Source organism: Oncorhynchus kisutch, linkage group LG6 (genome assembly GCF_002021735.2).
Source record: "Oncorhynchus kisutch isolate 150728-3 linkage group LG6, Okis_V2, whole genome shotgun sequence".
Lineage (NCBI taxonomy): Eukaryota > Metazoa > Chordata > Actinopteri > Salmoniformes > Salmonidae > Oncorhynchus > Oncorhynchus kisutch.
This window is the reverse complement of record NC_034179.2, coordinates 31623002-31640899: the sequence shown is the minus strand read 5'-3', so window position 1 is coordinate 31640899 and position 17898 is coordinate 31623002. Positions and strand designations below refer to the sequence as shown.

General features: G+C 42.6%; 1 protein-coding gene across 3 annotated transcripts in view; it reads left to right on the top strand.

Moving 5' to 3' along the window:
- The window catches only part of LOC109892709 (Down syndrome cell adhesion molecule homolog), a 147340-nt gene that overhangs the window by 26876 nt on the left and 102566 nt on the right, over nucleotides 1-17898 (top strand). For all 3 annotated transcript variants that reach the window (XM_031826615.1, XM_031826616.1, XM_031826614.1), the window contains exons 2-3: nucleotides 13808-14125; nucleotides 14696-14845. In XM_031826615.1, coding sequence (XP_031682475.1) covers nucleotides 13808-14125; nucleotides 14696-14845 — 468 coding nt within the window. The remainder of the gene's footprint in view (nucleotides 1-13807; nucleotides 14126-14695; nucleotides 14846-17898) is intronic.

Here is a 17898-nt window from a genome sequence, read left to right as displayed (position 1 = left end):
CCCTCCAGAAACCTTGAGAAAGTTGTCCGGCTGCGGGGACCGTGCGAGGGGATTTATACTAACGTTACTACCTGTACTTACTGGTGGCACAGACGCTGTTTCATCCTTTCCTACACTGAAATTACCCGTGCCTAACGATTGCGTCTGAAGCTGGGCTTGTAGCACAGCTATCCTTGCCATAAGGAGATCATTCTCCTGTATATTATGAGTACAGCGACTGCAGTTAGAAGGCCTCATGTTAATGTTACTACTTAGCTTTGGCTGTTGGAGGTCCTGACGAACCACGTCCAGATAAAGCACCCGGAGTGAAAAAGTTTAATGAAAAAAAGTTGAGTGAGGGAAAAACCAAAAATATAAACGGTAATTAAAAAGTTAAAAAGTAAAAAATGTCTGCTCTACCCAAAATTACAACCAATTAATTGCAGCATTACCACAAAAATGGAAGAGGCAAGTAGAAGGGGAAAAAAGTAAAGAACTTGTATGTTGGCCCTGTATTAAAGAACATAAATGGTTAAAGAAAAGTGTGGTAAATAAAAACATATACCAATTTCATTTAAGGACCAAAAGACTGACAGCTGTGCCATATAAATTGCAAAATAGTTGGGAAGAGATTTTCGATGTACCCATTCCATGGCACATGGCTTCTGAATTGATACGCAAAACAACGCTGGATTCAAAACTTCAAATTTTTCTACATAAATTACTATACAACATTCTTGCAACTAATATAATGTTATATATATGGGGGATACAATCTTCACAGCTCTGCAGATTCTGCTGTGAGGAGGCAGAGTCAATAGATCATTTATTTTGGTATTGTCCATATGTAGCTCGTTTTTGGTCACAGGTCCAGGAATGGCTGAAGAATTGTAACATTTGCCTAGAACTAACGCTACAGACAGCTAACTGGGTGATTTGAAAAGCCATATCAATCAATCAATAATATAATAATTATTTTAGCAAAAATGTTTCTTTTTAATTTACAATCTGTAGAATCTATGAGAATAGGAAGGTTGAATTATTTTGTGAAGCATCACAGCACATTTGAAAAATATATGGCAAATAGAAATCCGAAATGGCAGATGTTGAGAGATAGATGGGAGGGGTTGAATGGAGCTGAAGGGTGGGACTGATAACAAGATAAACAATGTAAAGCATACGGGGATCTGTAAAATGTATATAGGTTCGGAACCTCTGTGAAATAGCACAGTTACAAATAGAAATCAAACTGGATGGACATCAGAAATAGAGGAAGGACTAAGAACAAACAAGAGAGAACTATTGTAAAGTAGACTGTGTCTGTAAAATGTGTATAAGATATATAAATTTAAGGTAAAAGCAGAAGTGTTTATTAGTTTACTCCAATTGGTGGTAGGGTTTGCGGGGAATAATAATAAAGGTATATTCTTTTAAAAAGTATCTATGTCTATATAGGTATGTGTATGTGTATATGTATGCATGCGTGTATGGATATATATATTTACCCAAAAATATATGGGGGATTGGAAATGATGCAGGCAATTACATTGGAAGCAACATTCTTTCCGCAATATTAAGCTGATCCTCCCTCTAAAGAAAAAAAAAAAGTTGTCAGGTAGCAAAGAAAGGTTGACAACAAAATGCACAAAACGCACAAAACGCACAGCATCATGCAAACAAGTCTGCAAGTTGTGACCGGAAAAGGCCGGAAACAAAACATGTTGTTGTTTTTTACGCAGAAAATCATTATGTCAAACGGTTTTGTTATATTTCAGTCTTCTGTGATGTACAGTATATAACATGTAATATTGGGCTGCAAACTCAAAATGGAATACATTTCTACTCTATATTTGACATGGTATAGGTGTCTTCTTTTTTTAAGCCCATAACCATGTGTGTGAGGTGTGTACCTTTGTTTGAAAGTAGATTTGTTTAAGACTGCCAAGAAACACCCTGCATGACCCTGATTTAGCCCACTGCAGTAAAAGGTTAACAAAACAACTACAATTGCAGTACATACAAGTTCTCAGACTGTATTTAGGATGTAGGTAGATCGCCATCTTATCCACTGTCCTCTCCAGTAATTTGGGTTGCGAGTCAGTGTGGTATACATGGAGGTCCAAGAGAAGAAAATAAATGGCATTTCAGCCAGGCCAAGGCATAATGTGTACTCTACTCTCTGTGTGAGGGAGATGCACTGTTTTGTTATTTGTTGTTTGCTTTCCTGCACCTGTGTCCCCCTGCTCTGTACAGGTTGAGCAAGCCTTGATGTGAGAGACAGGGTCACTTGACCATGAAGGAGGGCTGAAGGTTACAGAGGAACTGGAAGGAGAGGAGGAGAGAGAGAAGGAAGGAAGGAAGAGGCAGAGAGAGAGATGATAACGAGAGAAGAGAAGATGAGAGGAGAGGAGAGAGAGCAGGATGGAGTGGAGATGAGAGAGACAGAGAGAAGAGAAAAGAGGAGGAGTGTGAATTTGCTGGAAGAGAGCCAAACAGAGAGAGTGGGAGAATGCCCCTGACCTCCCTAGTGGCCTCTCTCCCTCTCTTTCTCACTCTCTCTCTGCTAATAACTGCCTGCATGTTATTGTCTGAGTGCTTTCCATTTCTCTCTCCACTCTTCCTCACTGTTTTCCTTGACAAATGTTTTTTTCTCTCTATAGTATCTCTCTGCTCTCCTCCATTGGGCTCTGGGTTCTGGAAGCACCTGCATGTGTCCGTCATGGCTTCACTGTCTTAAGGAATCAGCCGCCCAGAAATAGGGGCTACATTTTTCATGAGTGTGTTAAAAGGCGTATTGAGACAAAAGCACTCATGAGGCAGCCTCTCCCCTTTTCACATTTCAAACACACTCAGAACTCAGCTTTGATGGCTCTTTGTTCACATTAAAAACCTGCAAAGCACAGAGGAGGCTGGCTTTATTCTCCAAACAATAGCTACAAACCTTTTGGGACCTGTATCTATTGACTGCCCTGACTGTGGTCCTGCTAAGAGGGGTCCATCCATTGTAATGGCTGATGATGGAGCTGGTTGTATTTATATTTATGAGCGCTTAGCTTCAGGCTAACTCTTAGCATGTATTCATGCTATGATGAGCCACCTGCAGCTGCTTAGCTGGGCTGAGAGCTATTGATCTGTGTGTTAACCATAGGGGTAAATACAATGAGGACACACACACACACTTCAGGACTGGTGCAGAGGCAGAGAATGGGTGTGGCTGCTGCCCCTCTGGTCCATGGCTGTGTTGTGGAACATGCAGTTACTACACTATGCTATTCAGGCCGCTGATCAATCAGCCATGTGATACTTGCCTGTGTGTGTCTGTCTGTTAATGTTGGGGTCTCAAGATTTCCTGTTAGCCGATCAATATGGTGCAGTGCTAGACGTCCATAACGATCGAGCACTCTTGCACTTCCCTTCCCCATTCCCTGCTTATGGAAGTCTCAATACAATTCATGATCATATGATTTCGATAAGAAACAGAAAGGACTGATGACAACACCTGCAATTAAATTTTGAGCTCCCTCATGTCTGTATCTTTGAGGTACAAATAGTAATCCTGTGCATTTGGGTATGTGTGAATGTGAAGTGAGATCTGGTCCCAGGGTTTCCCACAGTAAAAAAGCTGAAATTCACTACTTTCATTAATCTGCTTGTTCTGCCCTCATATTTAGCCTCACATTTAAGTGTTTTACAATTTTCTTTCCAGGAGAACACAAAGTAGAGCACAAAAACAATTTGACATAAACACTTGCATTCATAAGTTTTATTGACAAATGTGAATTAAAAAAATAAGGTCCACCAAGAAAACACAGATTTAAAAAATGCATTTATAAGAATGCTACAACTACAGAAATCATTTGCTCAGTGGGAAATGAATATCCAACTAGTCAATGACAACTGTGTGGAGTGTTGAGTTTGTGACAGCAATCCAATGCAACAACAAAGAAGTCCGTAGCTTAAAAACACAATGTTTAAAATGGGTTGGAAGCACATGTTTCCAAGATGTCTTGTCCCGTCCCTTGTATATATCATTTTTCTTCGTATATATTTTGTATATATTTTGTATATATTTTGTATATTTTAAATCTCAATTCTCCATCTACCGAGTATAGGAAACACTGTCACCACAGATAAATCTACGATTATCAATCATTTCAATAAGCATTTTTCCATGGCTGGCCATGCTTTCCTGCTGGCTACCCCTACCCCGGCCAACATTTCAACAGCCCCTGCAGCAACTTGCCCAAACAGCTGATGTTCTGAAAGAGCTGCAAAATCTGGATCCCTATAAAACAGCTGGGCTAGACAATCTGGACCCTCTCTTTCTAAAATTATCTGTTGAAATTGTTGCAACCCCTATTACTAGCTTATTCAACCTCTCTTTCGTATCGTCTGAAATCGACAAAGATTGGAAAGCTGCCGCGGTCATCCCCCTCTCCAAAGGGGGAGACACTCTAGACCCAAACTGTTATAAACCTATATCCATCCTGCCCTGCCTTTCTAAAATCTTCGAAAGCCAAGTTAATAAACAGATCACCGACCATTTCGAATCCCACCGTACCTTCTCCACTATGCAATCTGGTTTCCGATCTGGTCATGGGTGCACCTCAGCCACGCTCAAGGTCCTAAACGATATCATAACCGCCATTGATAAAAGACAGTACTGTGCAGCCGTCTTCATCAACCTAACCAACGGTTTTCGACTCTGTCAATCACCACAATCTTATCGGCAGACTCAATAGCCTTGGCTTCTCAAATGACTGCCTCGCCTAGTTCACCAACTACGTCTCAGATAGAGTTCAGTGTGTCAAATCGGAGGGCCTGTTGTCCGAACCTCTGGTAATCTCTATGGGGGTACCAAAGGGTTCAATTCTCGGGCCTAATCTTTTCTCTGTATATATCAATGATGTCGCTCTTTCTGCTGGTGATTCTCTGATCCACCTCTACACAGACGACACCATTCTGTATACATCTGGTCCTTCTTTGGACAAACATCCAATCAAATCAAAATCAAATCAAATGTATTTATATAGCCCTTAGTACATCAGCTGATATCTCAAAGTGCTGTACAGAAACCCAGCCTAAAACCCCAAACAGCAAGCAATGCAGGTGTAGAAGCACAGTGGCTAGGAAAAACCTAGAAAGGCCAAAACCTAGGTAGAAACCTAGAGAGGAACCAGGCTATGTGGGGTGGCCAGTCCTCTTCTGGCTGTGCCGGGTGGAGATTATAACAGAACATGGCCAAGATGTTCAAATGTTCATAAATGACCAGCATGGTCAAATAATAATAATCACAGGCAGAACAGTTGAAACTGGGGCAGCAGCATGGCCAGGTGGACTGGGGACAGCAAGGAGTCATCATGTCAGGTAGTCCTGAGGCATGGTCCTAGGGCTCAGGTCCTCCGAGAGAGAGAGAAAGAAAGAGAGAAAGAGAGAATTAGAGAGAGCATACTTAAATTCACACAGGACACCGGAAAGGACAGGAGAAGTACTCCAGATATAACAAACTGACCCTAGCCCCCCGACACATAAACTACTGCAGCATAAATACTGGAGGCTGAGAGAGAAAGGGGTCAGGATACACTGTGGCCCCATCCGATGACACCCCCGGACAGGGCCAAACAGGAAGGATATAACCCCACCCACTTTGCCAAAGCACAGCCCCCACACCACTAGAGGGATACCTTCAACCACCAACTTACCACCCTGAGACAAGGCCGAGTATAACCCACAAAGATCTCCGCCACGGCACAACCCAAGGGGGAGCGCCAACCCAGACAGGAAGATCACATCAGTGACTCAACCCACTCAAGTGACGCACCCCTCCTAGGGACGGTATGAAAGAGCCCTAGCAAGCCAGTGACTCAGCCCCTGTAATAGGGTTAGAGGCAGAGAATCCCAGTGGAAAGAGGGGAACCGGCCAGGCAGAGACAGCAAGGGCGGTTCGTTGCTCCAGAGCCTTTCCATTCACCTTCACACTCCTGGGCCAGACTACACTCAATCATATGACCCACTGAAGAGATGAGTCTTCAGTAAAGACTTAAAGGTTGAGACCGAGTTTGCGTCTCTCACATGGGTAGGCAGACCATTCCATAAAAATGAAGCTCTATAGGAGATAGCCCTGCCTCCAGCTGTTTGATTAGAAATTCTAGGGACAATTAGGAGGCCTGCGTCTTGTGACCGTAGCGTACGTGTAGGTATGTACGGCAGGTCCAAATCAGAGAGATAGGTAGGAGCAAGCCCATGTAATGCTTTGTAGGTTAGCAGTAAAACCTTGAAATCAGCCCTTGCCTTGACAGGAAGCCAGTGTAGGAAGGCTAGCACTGGAGTAATATGATAGATTTCTTGGTTCTAGTCAGGATTCTAGCAGCCGTATTTAGCACTAACTGAAGTTTATTTAGTGCTTAGTTGTGTGCTCACGAGGACAGATGCAGAGCCTCGGTCTGATGCCATTAAAAGGTAATTTACCACCTTCACAAGTGCAGTCTCAGTGCTATGATGGGGTCTAAAACCAGACTGAATCATTTCCTATACATTGTTTGTCTTCAGGAAGGCAGTGACAGCCTTTTCTAAAATGTTTGAGAGGAATGGAAGATGCGATACAGGCCGATAGTTTTTTATATTTTCTGGGTCAAGGTTTGGCTTCTTCAAGAGAGGCTTTATTACTGCCACTTTTAGTGAGTTTGGTACACATCCGGTGGATAGAGAGTCATTTATTATGTTCAACATAGGAGGGCCAAGCACAGGAAGCAGCTCTTTCAGCAGTTTAGTTGGAATAGGGTCCAGTATGCAGCTTGAAGGTTTAGAGGCCATTATTATTTTCATAATTGTGTCAAGAGATATAGTTCTAAAACACTTGAGTGTCTCTCTTGATCCTAGGTCCTGGCAGAGTTGTGCAGACTCAGGACAACTGACCTTTGAAGGAATACACAGATTTAAAGAGGAGTCCGTAATTTGCTTTCTAATAATCATGATCTTTTCCTCAAAGAAGTTCATTAATTTATTACTGCTGAAGTGAAAGCCATCCTCACTTGGGGGATGCTGCTTTTTAGTTATCTTTGCGACAGTATCAAAAATACATTTTGGATTGTTCTTATTTTCCTCAATTAAATTGGAAAAATAGGATGATAGAGCAGCAGTAAGGGCTCTTCGATACTGCACGGTACTGTCTTTCCAAGCTAGTTGGAAGAATTCCAGTTTGGTGTGGCGCGATTTCCATTCCAATTTTTTGGAAGCTTGCTTCAGAGCTCGGGTATTTTCTGTATACCAGGGAGCTAGTTTCTTATGAGAAATGTTTTTTGTTTTTCGGGGTGCAACTGCATCTAGGGTATTGTGCAAGGTTAAATTGAGTTCCTCAGTTAGGTGGTTAACTGATTTTTGTCCTCTGACGTCCTTGGGTAGGCAGAGGGAATCTGGAAGGGCATCAAGGAATCTTTGGGTTGTCTGTGAATTTATAGCACGACTTTTGATGTTCCTTGGTTGGGGTCTGAGCAGATTATTTGTTGCAATTGCAAATGTAATAAAATGGTGGTCCGATAGTCCAGGATTATGAGAAAAAACATTAAGATCCACAACATTTATTCCATGGGACAAAACATGTTGGACAAAACCCACTGAGTCGATGATGGCTCCGAAAGCCTTTTGGAGTGGGTCTGTGGACTTTTCCATGTGAATATTAAAGTCACCAAAGATTAGAATATTATCTGCTATGACTACAAGGTCCGATAGGAATTCAGGGAACTCAATGAGGAACGCTGTATATGGCCCAGGAGGCCTGTAAACAGTAGCTATAAAAAGGGATTGAGAAGGCTGCATAGATTTCATGACTAGAAGCTCAAAAGACGAAAACGTCTTCTTTTTTTTTTGTAAATTGACATTTGCTATCGTAAATGTTAGCAACACCTCCGCCTTTGCGGGATGCACGGGGGATATGGCCCCTAGTGTAGCCAGGAGGTGAGGCCTCAATTAACACAGTAAATTCATCAGGCTTAAGCCATGTTTCAGTCAGGCCAATCACATCAAGATTATGATCAGTGATTAGTTCATTGACTATAATTGTCTTTGAAGTAAGGGATCTAACATTAAGTAGCCCAATTTTGAGATGTGAGGTATCATGATCTCTTTCAATAATGACAGGAATAGAGGAGGTCTTTATCCTAGTGAGATTGCTAAGGCGAACACCGCCATGTTTAGTTTTGCCCAACCTAGGTCGAGGCACAGACACGGTCTCAATGGGGATAGCTGAGCTGACTACACTGACTGTGCTAGCGGCAAACTCCACTATGCTGGCAGGCTGGCTGACAGCCTGCTGCCTGACCTGCACCCTATTTCATTGTGGAGCTAGAGGAGTTAGAGCCCTGTCTATGTTGGTAGATAAGATGAGAGCACCCCTCCAGCTAGGATGGAGTCCTTCACTCCTCAGCAGGTCAGGCTTGGTCCTGTTTGTAGGTGAGTCCCAGAAAGAGGGCCAATTATCTACAAATTCTATCTTTTGGGAGGGTCAGAAAACAGTTTTCAACCAGCAATTGAGTTGTGAGACTGCTGTAGAGCTCATCACTCCCCCTAACTGGGAGGGGGGCAGAGACAATTACTCGATGCCGACACATCTTTCTAGCTGATTTACACGCTGAAGCTATGTTGTGCTTGGTGATCTCTGACTGTTTCATCCTAACATCGTTGGTGCTGACGTGGATAACAATATCTCTATACTTTCTACACTCGCCAGTTTTAGCTTTAGCCAGCACCATCTTCAGATTAACCTTAACGTCGGTAGCCCTGCCCCCTGGTAAACAGTGTATGATCGCTGGATGATTCGTTTTAAGTCTAATACTGTGGGTAATGGAGTCGCCAATGACTAGAGTTTTCAATTTGTCAGAGCTAATGGTGGGAAGCTTCGGCGTCTCAGACCCCGTAACGGGAGGAGTAGAGACAAGAGAAGGCTCGGCCTCTGACTCCGACTCATTGCTTAATGGGGAAAACCGGTTGAAAGTTTCTGTCGGCTTAATGAGCGACACCGGTTGAGCATTCCTACAGCATTTCCCTCCAGAAACTGTGAGAAAGTTGTCCGGCTGCGGGGACCGTGCGAGTGGATTTATACTAATGTTACTATCTGTACTTACTGGTGGCACAGACGCTGTTTCATCCTTTCCTACACTGAAATTACCCTTGCCTAACGATTGCGTCTGAAGCTGGGCTTGTAGCACAGCTATCCTTGCCATAAGGCGATCATTCTCGTTCTCCTGTATATTATGAGTACAGCGACTGCAATTAGAAGGAGTCATGTTAATGTTACTACTTAGCTTCTGCTGTTGGAGGTCCTGACTAACCATGTCCAGATAAAGCGTCCCGAGTGAAAAAGTTGAATGAAACGGTAATTAAAAAGTAAAAACCGTAAAGTTGTTAGGTAGCAAAGTAAGTAAGTAGCAAAGTAAGGTTTGCAACAAAACGCACAGCAACACGTAAACAAGTCTGCAAGTTGTGACCGGAAATGGCGTCAAAATCACAATCGAGCTTCAATGCCTTAAAACACTCCTTCCATGGCCTCCAATTGCTTTTAAAAGCTAGTAAAACTAAGTGCATGCTCTTCAACCGATTGCTGCCGATTGCTGCCTGCATCCTCCCGCCTGATTAACATAACTACTCTGTACGTTTCTGATCTAGAATATGTGGACAACTACGAATACCTAGGTGTCTGGTTAGACTGTAAACTCTCCTTCCAGACTCACATTAAGCATCTCCAATCCAAAATTAAATCTAGAATTGGATTCCTATTTCGCAACAAAGTCTCCTTCTCTCATGCCGCCAAACAAAACTGACTATCCTACCAATCCTTGACTTCGGCGATTTCATTTGCAAAATAACCCCCAGTACTCTACTCAGCAAACCGGATGTAGTCTATGACAGTGCCATCTGTTTTATCACTAAAGTCCCATATATTACCCATCACTGCGACCTGTATGCTCTCGTTAGCTGGCCCTCATTACATATCCATCACCAAACCCACTGGCTCCAGGTCATCTATAAGTCTTTGCTAGGTAAAGCCCCGCCTTATCTTAGCTCACTGTTCACCATAGCAACACCCACCCATAGCATGCGCTCCAGCAGGTATACTGTATCTCACTGGTCATCCACAACACTTCCTTTGTCCGCCTTTCCTTCCAGTTCTCTGCTGCCAATGACTGGAACGAATTGCAAAAATCTATGAAGCTGGAGTCTTATATCTCCCTCTCTAACTTGAAGCATCAGCTGTCAGAGCAGCTTACCGATCACTTTACCTGTACACAGCCAATCTGTAAATAGCACACCCAACTACCTCATCCCCATATTATTACGTACCCTCTTGCTCTTTTGCACCCCAGTATCCCTACTTGCACAGCATCATCTGCACATCTTTCACTCCAGAATTAATGTTATATTGTAATTAATTTCACCTCTATGGCCTATTTATTGCCAATATCTCTACTTTTCCACATTTTCACACACTGTACATAGATTTTTCTATTTTTCTTTTCTTTTGTGTTATTGACTGTACGTTTATTAATGTGTAACTCTGTGTTGTTGTTTTTGTCGCACTGCTTTGCTTTATCTTGGCCAGGTCGCAGTTGTAAATGAGAACTTGTTCTCAACTGGCCTACCTGGTTAAATAAAGGTGAAATAAAAAAAGTAAAATAAAAAATCACACCAGTATGATTGTGGGCCTCAGAGATGTCTGCACAACCAACATGCATGTGCAAGTGTTTGTAGGCTATAGGTTATACCTGATTAGGTGAAAGCGGTTGGTGGAGTTTGGAACTCTTGTTAGGATTTTATGAAGTGATAAAATGTTTGTTACCAGGGGAGGGGGTTTGGCAGCCACCACAGGTAGACAGGTTGGGTAGTGACATGCCAGGGAGTGTAGGACCAGCTGTAACCAGCCTACCAACAGGTAGGCTGGTTACAGTGACAACAGTAGTGACAGCCGCAGTAGTGACAACAGTAGCAGCTTTAGGCCACAAGTCACAGGCAGGTTGTAGGAAGTCTGGAAAATGACTGTATACCTAATTAAGTCACTACAAACTGTGATGAGATGACAAATGTACAACAACAAATCCAATCTATTCGCGTTTAAGAAAAAATACAGGTTTGGTATTGCTCTCAACAGTTTGTTTCATATACAGTTTAAGTCGGAAGTTTACATACACCTTAGCCAAATACATTTAAACTCAGTTTTTCACAATTCCTGACATTTAATCCTAGTAAAAATTAGGATCACCACTTTATTTTAAGAATGTGAAATGTCATAATAATAGTAGAGAGAATGATTTATTTCAGCTTTTATGTCTTTCATCACATTCCCAGTGGGTGAGAAGTTTACATACGCTCAATTAGTATTTGGGAACATTGCCTTTAAATTGCTTAACTTGGGTCAAACGTTTCGGTTAGCCTTCCACAAGCTTCCCACAATAAGTTGGGTGAATTTTGGAAAATTCCTCCTCACAGAGTTGGTGTAACTGAGTCAGGTTTGTAGGTCTCCTTGCTCGCACACGCTTTTTCAGTTCTGCCATACATTTTATATGGGAATGAGGTCAGGGCTTTGTGATGGCCACTCCAATACCTTAACTTTGTTGTTCTTAAGCAATTTTGCTACAACTTCGGAAGTATCCTTGTGATCATTGTCCATTCGGAAGACCCATTTTTGACCAAGCTTTAACTTCCTGACTGATGACTTGAAATGTTGCTTCAATATATCCACAAACATTCCCTCCCTCGTGATGCCATCTATTTTGTGAAGTGCACCAGTCCCTCCTGCAGCAAAGCATCCCCACAACATGATGCTGCCACACCTGTGCTTCACGGTTAGGATGGTGTTCTTCGGCTTGCAAGCCTCCCCCTTTTTCCTCCGAACATAACAATGGTCATTATAGCCAAACAATTCTATTTTTGTTTCATCAGAACAGAGGACATTTCTCCAAAAAGTACGATCTTTGTTCCCATGTGCAGTTGCAAACCGTAGTCTGGCTTTTTTATGGCGGTTTTGGAGCAGTGGCTTCTTCCTTGCTGAGCGGCCTTTCAGGTTATGTTGAGATAGGACTCGTTTTTACTGTGGATATAGATACTTTTTAAAAACTTGTTTCCTCCAGGATCTTCTGTTGTTCTGGGATTGATTTGCACTTTTTGCACCAAAGTACGTTAATCTCTAGGAGACAGAACGCGTCTCCTTCCTGAGCAGTATGATGGCTGCGTGGTCCCATGGTGTTTATACTTTTGTATTATTGTTTGTATAGATGAACGTGGTACCTTCAGGCATTTGGAAATGGCTCCCAAGGATGAACCAGACTTGTGGAGGTCTACATTTTTTTTCGGAGGTCTTGGCTTATATCTTTTGATTTTCCTATTATGTCAAGCAAAGAGGCACTGAGTTTGAAGGTAAACCTTGAAATACATCCACATGTACAGCTCCAATTGACACAAATGCTGTTAATTAGCCTATCAGAAGCTTCTAAAGCCATGACATCACTTTCTGGAATTTTCCAAGCTGTTTAAAGGCACAGTCAACTTAGTGTATGTAAACTTCTGACCCATTGTAATTGTGATGCAGTGAATTATAAGTGAAATAATCTGTCTGTAAACAATTGTTGGAAAGATTACTTGTGTCATGAACGAAGTAGATGTCCTAACCGACTCGCCAAAACTATAGTTTGTTAACAAGAAATTTGTGGAGTGGTTGAAAAATGAGTTTTAATGACTTCAACCTAAGTGTATGTAAACTTCCGACTTCAACTGTACAATAATAATCCATTTAACAAACCAACAGCCATATAAGAAGTAGATTGTTCATGTACTTATTCCAAAGCCTATGTTGACACTCGGTTACATGGAGTGCTTGCCTAGTATCTCTGATTTCCCAGAAGCCTCAGTGCCTGCCTATGCAGCACACCACACTACACTCTTAGAAAAATGGGTTCCAAAAGGGTTCTTCGGCAGTCCCCATTAAAGGGTTCTTGAAAGGGTTCTCTGGGGTTCTATGGGGACAGCCCATAGGAAAACCCTTTTTTTCTAAGTGTGAAGCTCATAAAAGATTGGTGCAGTATTGGGTTGTAGGGGTGTGATGTTGTATGGTATGGTGGAGTAGCAGCATCCATCCACACACACAGCACGTTTCTTAGGGGGGTTGGTGAGCAGCCCTCTAGCCGCAGTTTCCCATGATGCACTGTGTTTGTAATCAGGTCTGGTGGTATGCTGGCCCTCCAAGTTCCTCTCCTCTCCCTCGGCTCCTCTGCAATGCCTCTTAATACTGAACAACTCTCCTTTCTCCAATCCTCATTGCAGTTAAAAACAGCACTTTGGCCATGTCGTCAGAGCACAAAACCATTATACCACCACAGACCTAAAGTGTAGTACAATATAAGAAACCTTAAAGATAAATGCATAGTGGAGCTCTGTCTATTCCAATACAAAAACTTGATTTAAAAGCTCTGCTGACTAGGCTTTCAGAGGTTTTAGTTTAGAAAAATAGCACAATGGCCAACATTGTTAAGATGGAGACTGGCTCTTCTGGATCCTTCAAGCCATTCATTGATTGTTCTTTTTTTGTTTCAGTTTTTTTTCTAAAACTCAGAATGTTACATTGTAAAACAACCCTCATAAAAATACCATTCAAATAAGGATGAAAAAAAAACATCCCTAAAAACATAAATGGGCTCAGTATTTTTTCTTCACATTAATTAGGATCAGGGATATAGTGGTATAAATCAAAGGTGGCTAAAGGCTGAACATTGGTTGAGAAGAAAACCTACACACAATCAATGACTAACATTCCCCCCTCTCCTCTCCTCTGTTTGCCTTGCAGTTTTCAGTGAAGATTTACGTTCCAGCTTATATTTTGTCAATGCATCTGTGCAAGAGGTAGTGTTTGCCAGCACCACAGGGACCTCGGTGCCCTGTCCCGCCGCGAGTGTGCCCCCCGCCTCGCTGCGCTGGTACCTGGCCACCGGAGAGGAGATCTACGATGTCCCCGGGATCCGCCACGTGCACCCAAATGGCACCCTTCAGATCTTCCACTTCAACCCCTCCAGCTTCAGCAACCTCATACATGACAACACCTACTATTGCACAGCGGAGAACCCCTCAGGGAAAATCAGGAGCCAAGATGTCCATATTAAGGCTGGTGAGTTGTCTATCTAGTTGGTTTATGCCTATACTTTACAGTGTGGTTGTTTATTTACAGTATAGGGGCAATGCCAAGGCTGGGGTTGATTCCATTTCAGTTCAGTCAGTTTAAGAGATGAAACTGAATTGACCATAGACCATAACAATACAATATAATACTGTTCTATTTAGTCTTGTGCCCTGGACCATGTAGTGGTTAGTGGTCAGTGTGGTTCTGGAAATTAACTGTTGATTACAGAGGTGGGAGTTCGTGCTGCAGACAGTATGGCTGTGAAGAAGTTGACCAGAAGCTTCTTGGTCACTAAGTGGGGATATATTGCTTGGGTGACTAGTGACCACAAGCTCAGCCTTTCAGCTGGAAATGTACAACGTGAACCACAGACATCACATTGGGTTGAGAGTGTGAGCAAAGCAGCGAATTAAGAAAAGGAACAAAATATATAGACTTACCAAATATTTGGACAAAACAGGAAAATAAAAGTCCATTCGTTCATCAGTGTCATTTCTTGTGTAATTTCTTATGTTTTTCAACAAGAACATTTGTCTGTATCCCCCCCATCTCTTTCAGTTCTACGAGAGCCCTACACGGTCCGCGTGGAGGACCAGAAAGCCATGAGAGGCAATGTGGCAGTGTTCAAGTGCATTATCCCAGCCTCAGTGGAGGCCTACATCACCGTTGTGTCCTGGGAAAAAGACACAGTGTCAATCAACATCCAGAGTAAGTCTCTGCTCTCTAATCGCTACTGTAATGTATACAGAGAAATCTATGTAAAAAAATCGAATTAAAATAAAAAGAGTCTGGTAAATGAGTATCACACTGCAAGAAAGGAAGGCCATAGGTTTGAGATAGTGTTTTGACCCCAGGGATGTGTGCATGTGCTATGCCCTGTCTGTCTGCAAGGCCTTGTGAGGTCAGGCTAGACTAGTATAGTGCCCATGCCCCTTGTCCCTGTTCCAGCCATGCAACCAGCCTGTTGCGTTGTCTTGTGTCCATGTCTGTCTGACCTCATGACAGACTGGCCCTATTTCCCTGCTGACCTGGCTGGGCGAGAGTCTTCCACGAGAGCAAGGAGGAGGGCATGGCAGCCCTGTGGTGTCACTTAGCCTCAGTGCTATTGACCTAGTTCTCTGGTGATGGGGGCCATTGCATGGTACGCGTTGCACAGTTTGATCATTCAAATTGCTTAAATGGGACGCTCGTCTACTCGATTGTTTCCTAGACCCCGGGGGCAAATTCACTTTATGTGGGGCATTTAACAAACTCAATAGACAAAGATAATGTCGTTTTGACTTTTGGATGGAGGGCAAATGCAGCGGTTTCTTTTTTGTTGATCTTTCACAATTTGTCCGCTGAGGCGAAAGCAACCATGTTGAAAGCTATATCAATCTCTTAATCGTCCATAAATGGATTTGCCGGGAGGACGTTTTGGAGCTGAGAGGATATGCGGTTATGGTTTATGGAATACATACGTTTCATAATGTCAAGTATTTTTTTTCCCTAGACTTAATACTTGTCTGTATTCTAAGACTTGTCATATAATCCATTCGATTTATGTACTGTAAGGACGCAATGCAATCATTTTCATATGCAAGTCTAAATGGGTATTTTTCCTTGCTGTCCTATGTGAACTTCACTATCAAAACAAAATGTTTACTTTGTGCTGTTAAAATCAAAATGTACACGCTGTCAGAAAGATGTAGCCGCCACCAATCCAGTGCTCTTCTCCATGCTAAATAATAGATGACGGAAGTCTATGAATCTAGCAGCAAATAGTCTTTATTAATTTCTCAACACATGCACCCACTGTCCATCCTCCCCATTCTTCATGACTCACGCATATCAAGTGCAACTTAAATAGTCTGCGTGTGTGAAAGAATGTGTGTGCGTGTCCATGTGTGCATGCATGTGTGTGTCTGCGTGCATGCGTGGTATCCATGCTGACTGGTGGCTTTAGGCAGATGACCAGGCCCTACTCTTGTTTTCTAGGGGCCGCCAAAGCCCACCTTTTAAATGTTTAATGAGTTAAAAAAATAGAAGACAATATCAACACTTAGACTCGAAAAACTTCATAAAATAAAGTTTTTCTGTCTCTGGTAGTATGAATTATGGATGATAGTATTTCTATTGGAGAGGTGTACCATGAAGCAGGCAGCTGGCCCCATCTAACCATCCCTCTGTAAGTCTCACTGGGGTTAAGCCTACTTTAGGATGGGTTGCTGTGCAGAACCTAACAACGCACCACTCAAAGAGCTCCAGTGTCTGCATGCGTGGAATGACGGTCTAATATGAAAAGTGTGAAAAATACACACAATCAAGAAGACAGTCACTAGAAGTTGCAGTGCAGTAAGTGCATTGTCTTTGTCAGTGGTCATAGATAATCCCTGGAAATGGTTAGCTACTAGGTGTGCAGGCTTTTGTTGCAGCCCAGCACTGTCTTACAGTACACAACAGTACTGCTCTTCAGGACCTTGACTTGTTAAACTTGTTAACGCAGGGCTGGAACAACAACCTGTACACCATATAGCTCTCCAAGCTCAGCGTTGGTGACCACTGGTGAATGTAATTGATGTATCATTACACTGAACATTTGGCATTACATGGTTCAAAACAATATGGTAACATCATTTTAGATGGAAAGAAAAACTGGTAGGGTGATGATCGAGTGGCAGGAATTACAGCAATGATTTGAAGGAAAAAATTATGCCCATATTGTCATGCCCTTAGAGAGCCTTTTTATTTCTCTACTTGGTTAGGTCAGGGTGTGATTTGGGTATTCTAGTTTTCTATTTCTTTGTTGGTCAGGTAGGGTTCCCAATCAGAGGCAGCTGTCTATCGTTGTCTCTGATTGGGAATCATACTTAGGCAGCCTGTTTTCCTCCCTAGTTTGTCTTGTCTTTGTATAGTTGCTGTTTAGCACTACAGAGCTTCACTTTCCACGCTGCGCTTTGTTCTCACTCATTCAACGACGGACGTAACACATATCCCATTCATTTGTGTCTATAGCTACATGGTCCCCTCCTCTGATAAGCAGCTGATTGTCACTAAGATATGGCTGGGGATGAAGCAATGACACCCACACATGTATCTTTTCCGCTGCTCTGCCGCGTGGCAGGCTGCTACAGCATAATGCAGGATGAATCCAGTGATGTATTGTTCTGCGTTCAAAGCTCTGAAATGTTTTCCTTCCAATGGTGAAGGGTTCCTTGCTTCTGCAACTGTCTTATGGATTGTGTTCTTCCGGGAACCATTTTAGGAATCCTCCTCATGGGTTCAGTTGGCTTCCCTTCACTGTTTGTGAATAAGACTTAAGACAAGGGATATTATGAAATATGCCCAATAGTAGAAAGCTCATCCTATAGCTACTATGCTGATGACACTAATGGTTGTATTTAACCAAAACCTCAAAATAGCTTCTCATGTTGAAAGAAAGTATGCTTGTTGCATTGATAGCCTCTGACAAAATCAAAAAAAACTATGTGTTGCATGCAGTAATAAACATTCGATTGATATTAATTGAGATTATATTGTTGAAACAAACCCAAATACTTACTCCATCAATAGCAAAAAGAGTGTTCATATTAGGTTTGTTTGTGTCATGTTGGGGTTGGGTTGCTGATTCTGTTTCTGTTGACTCACAGAGAGAGAGAGAGAGACAGCCCAAGCAGTGTTCTCCATTCCCCAGGTGCAGACTGAGGGCTTTGCTGTGCTGTGCTGCAGTCACTGAGGAGGGCCTTGTAGTGATTTGCCATGGCCTGATCTGGCCTGCTCTG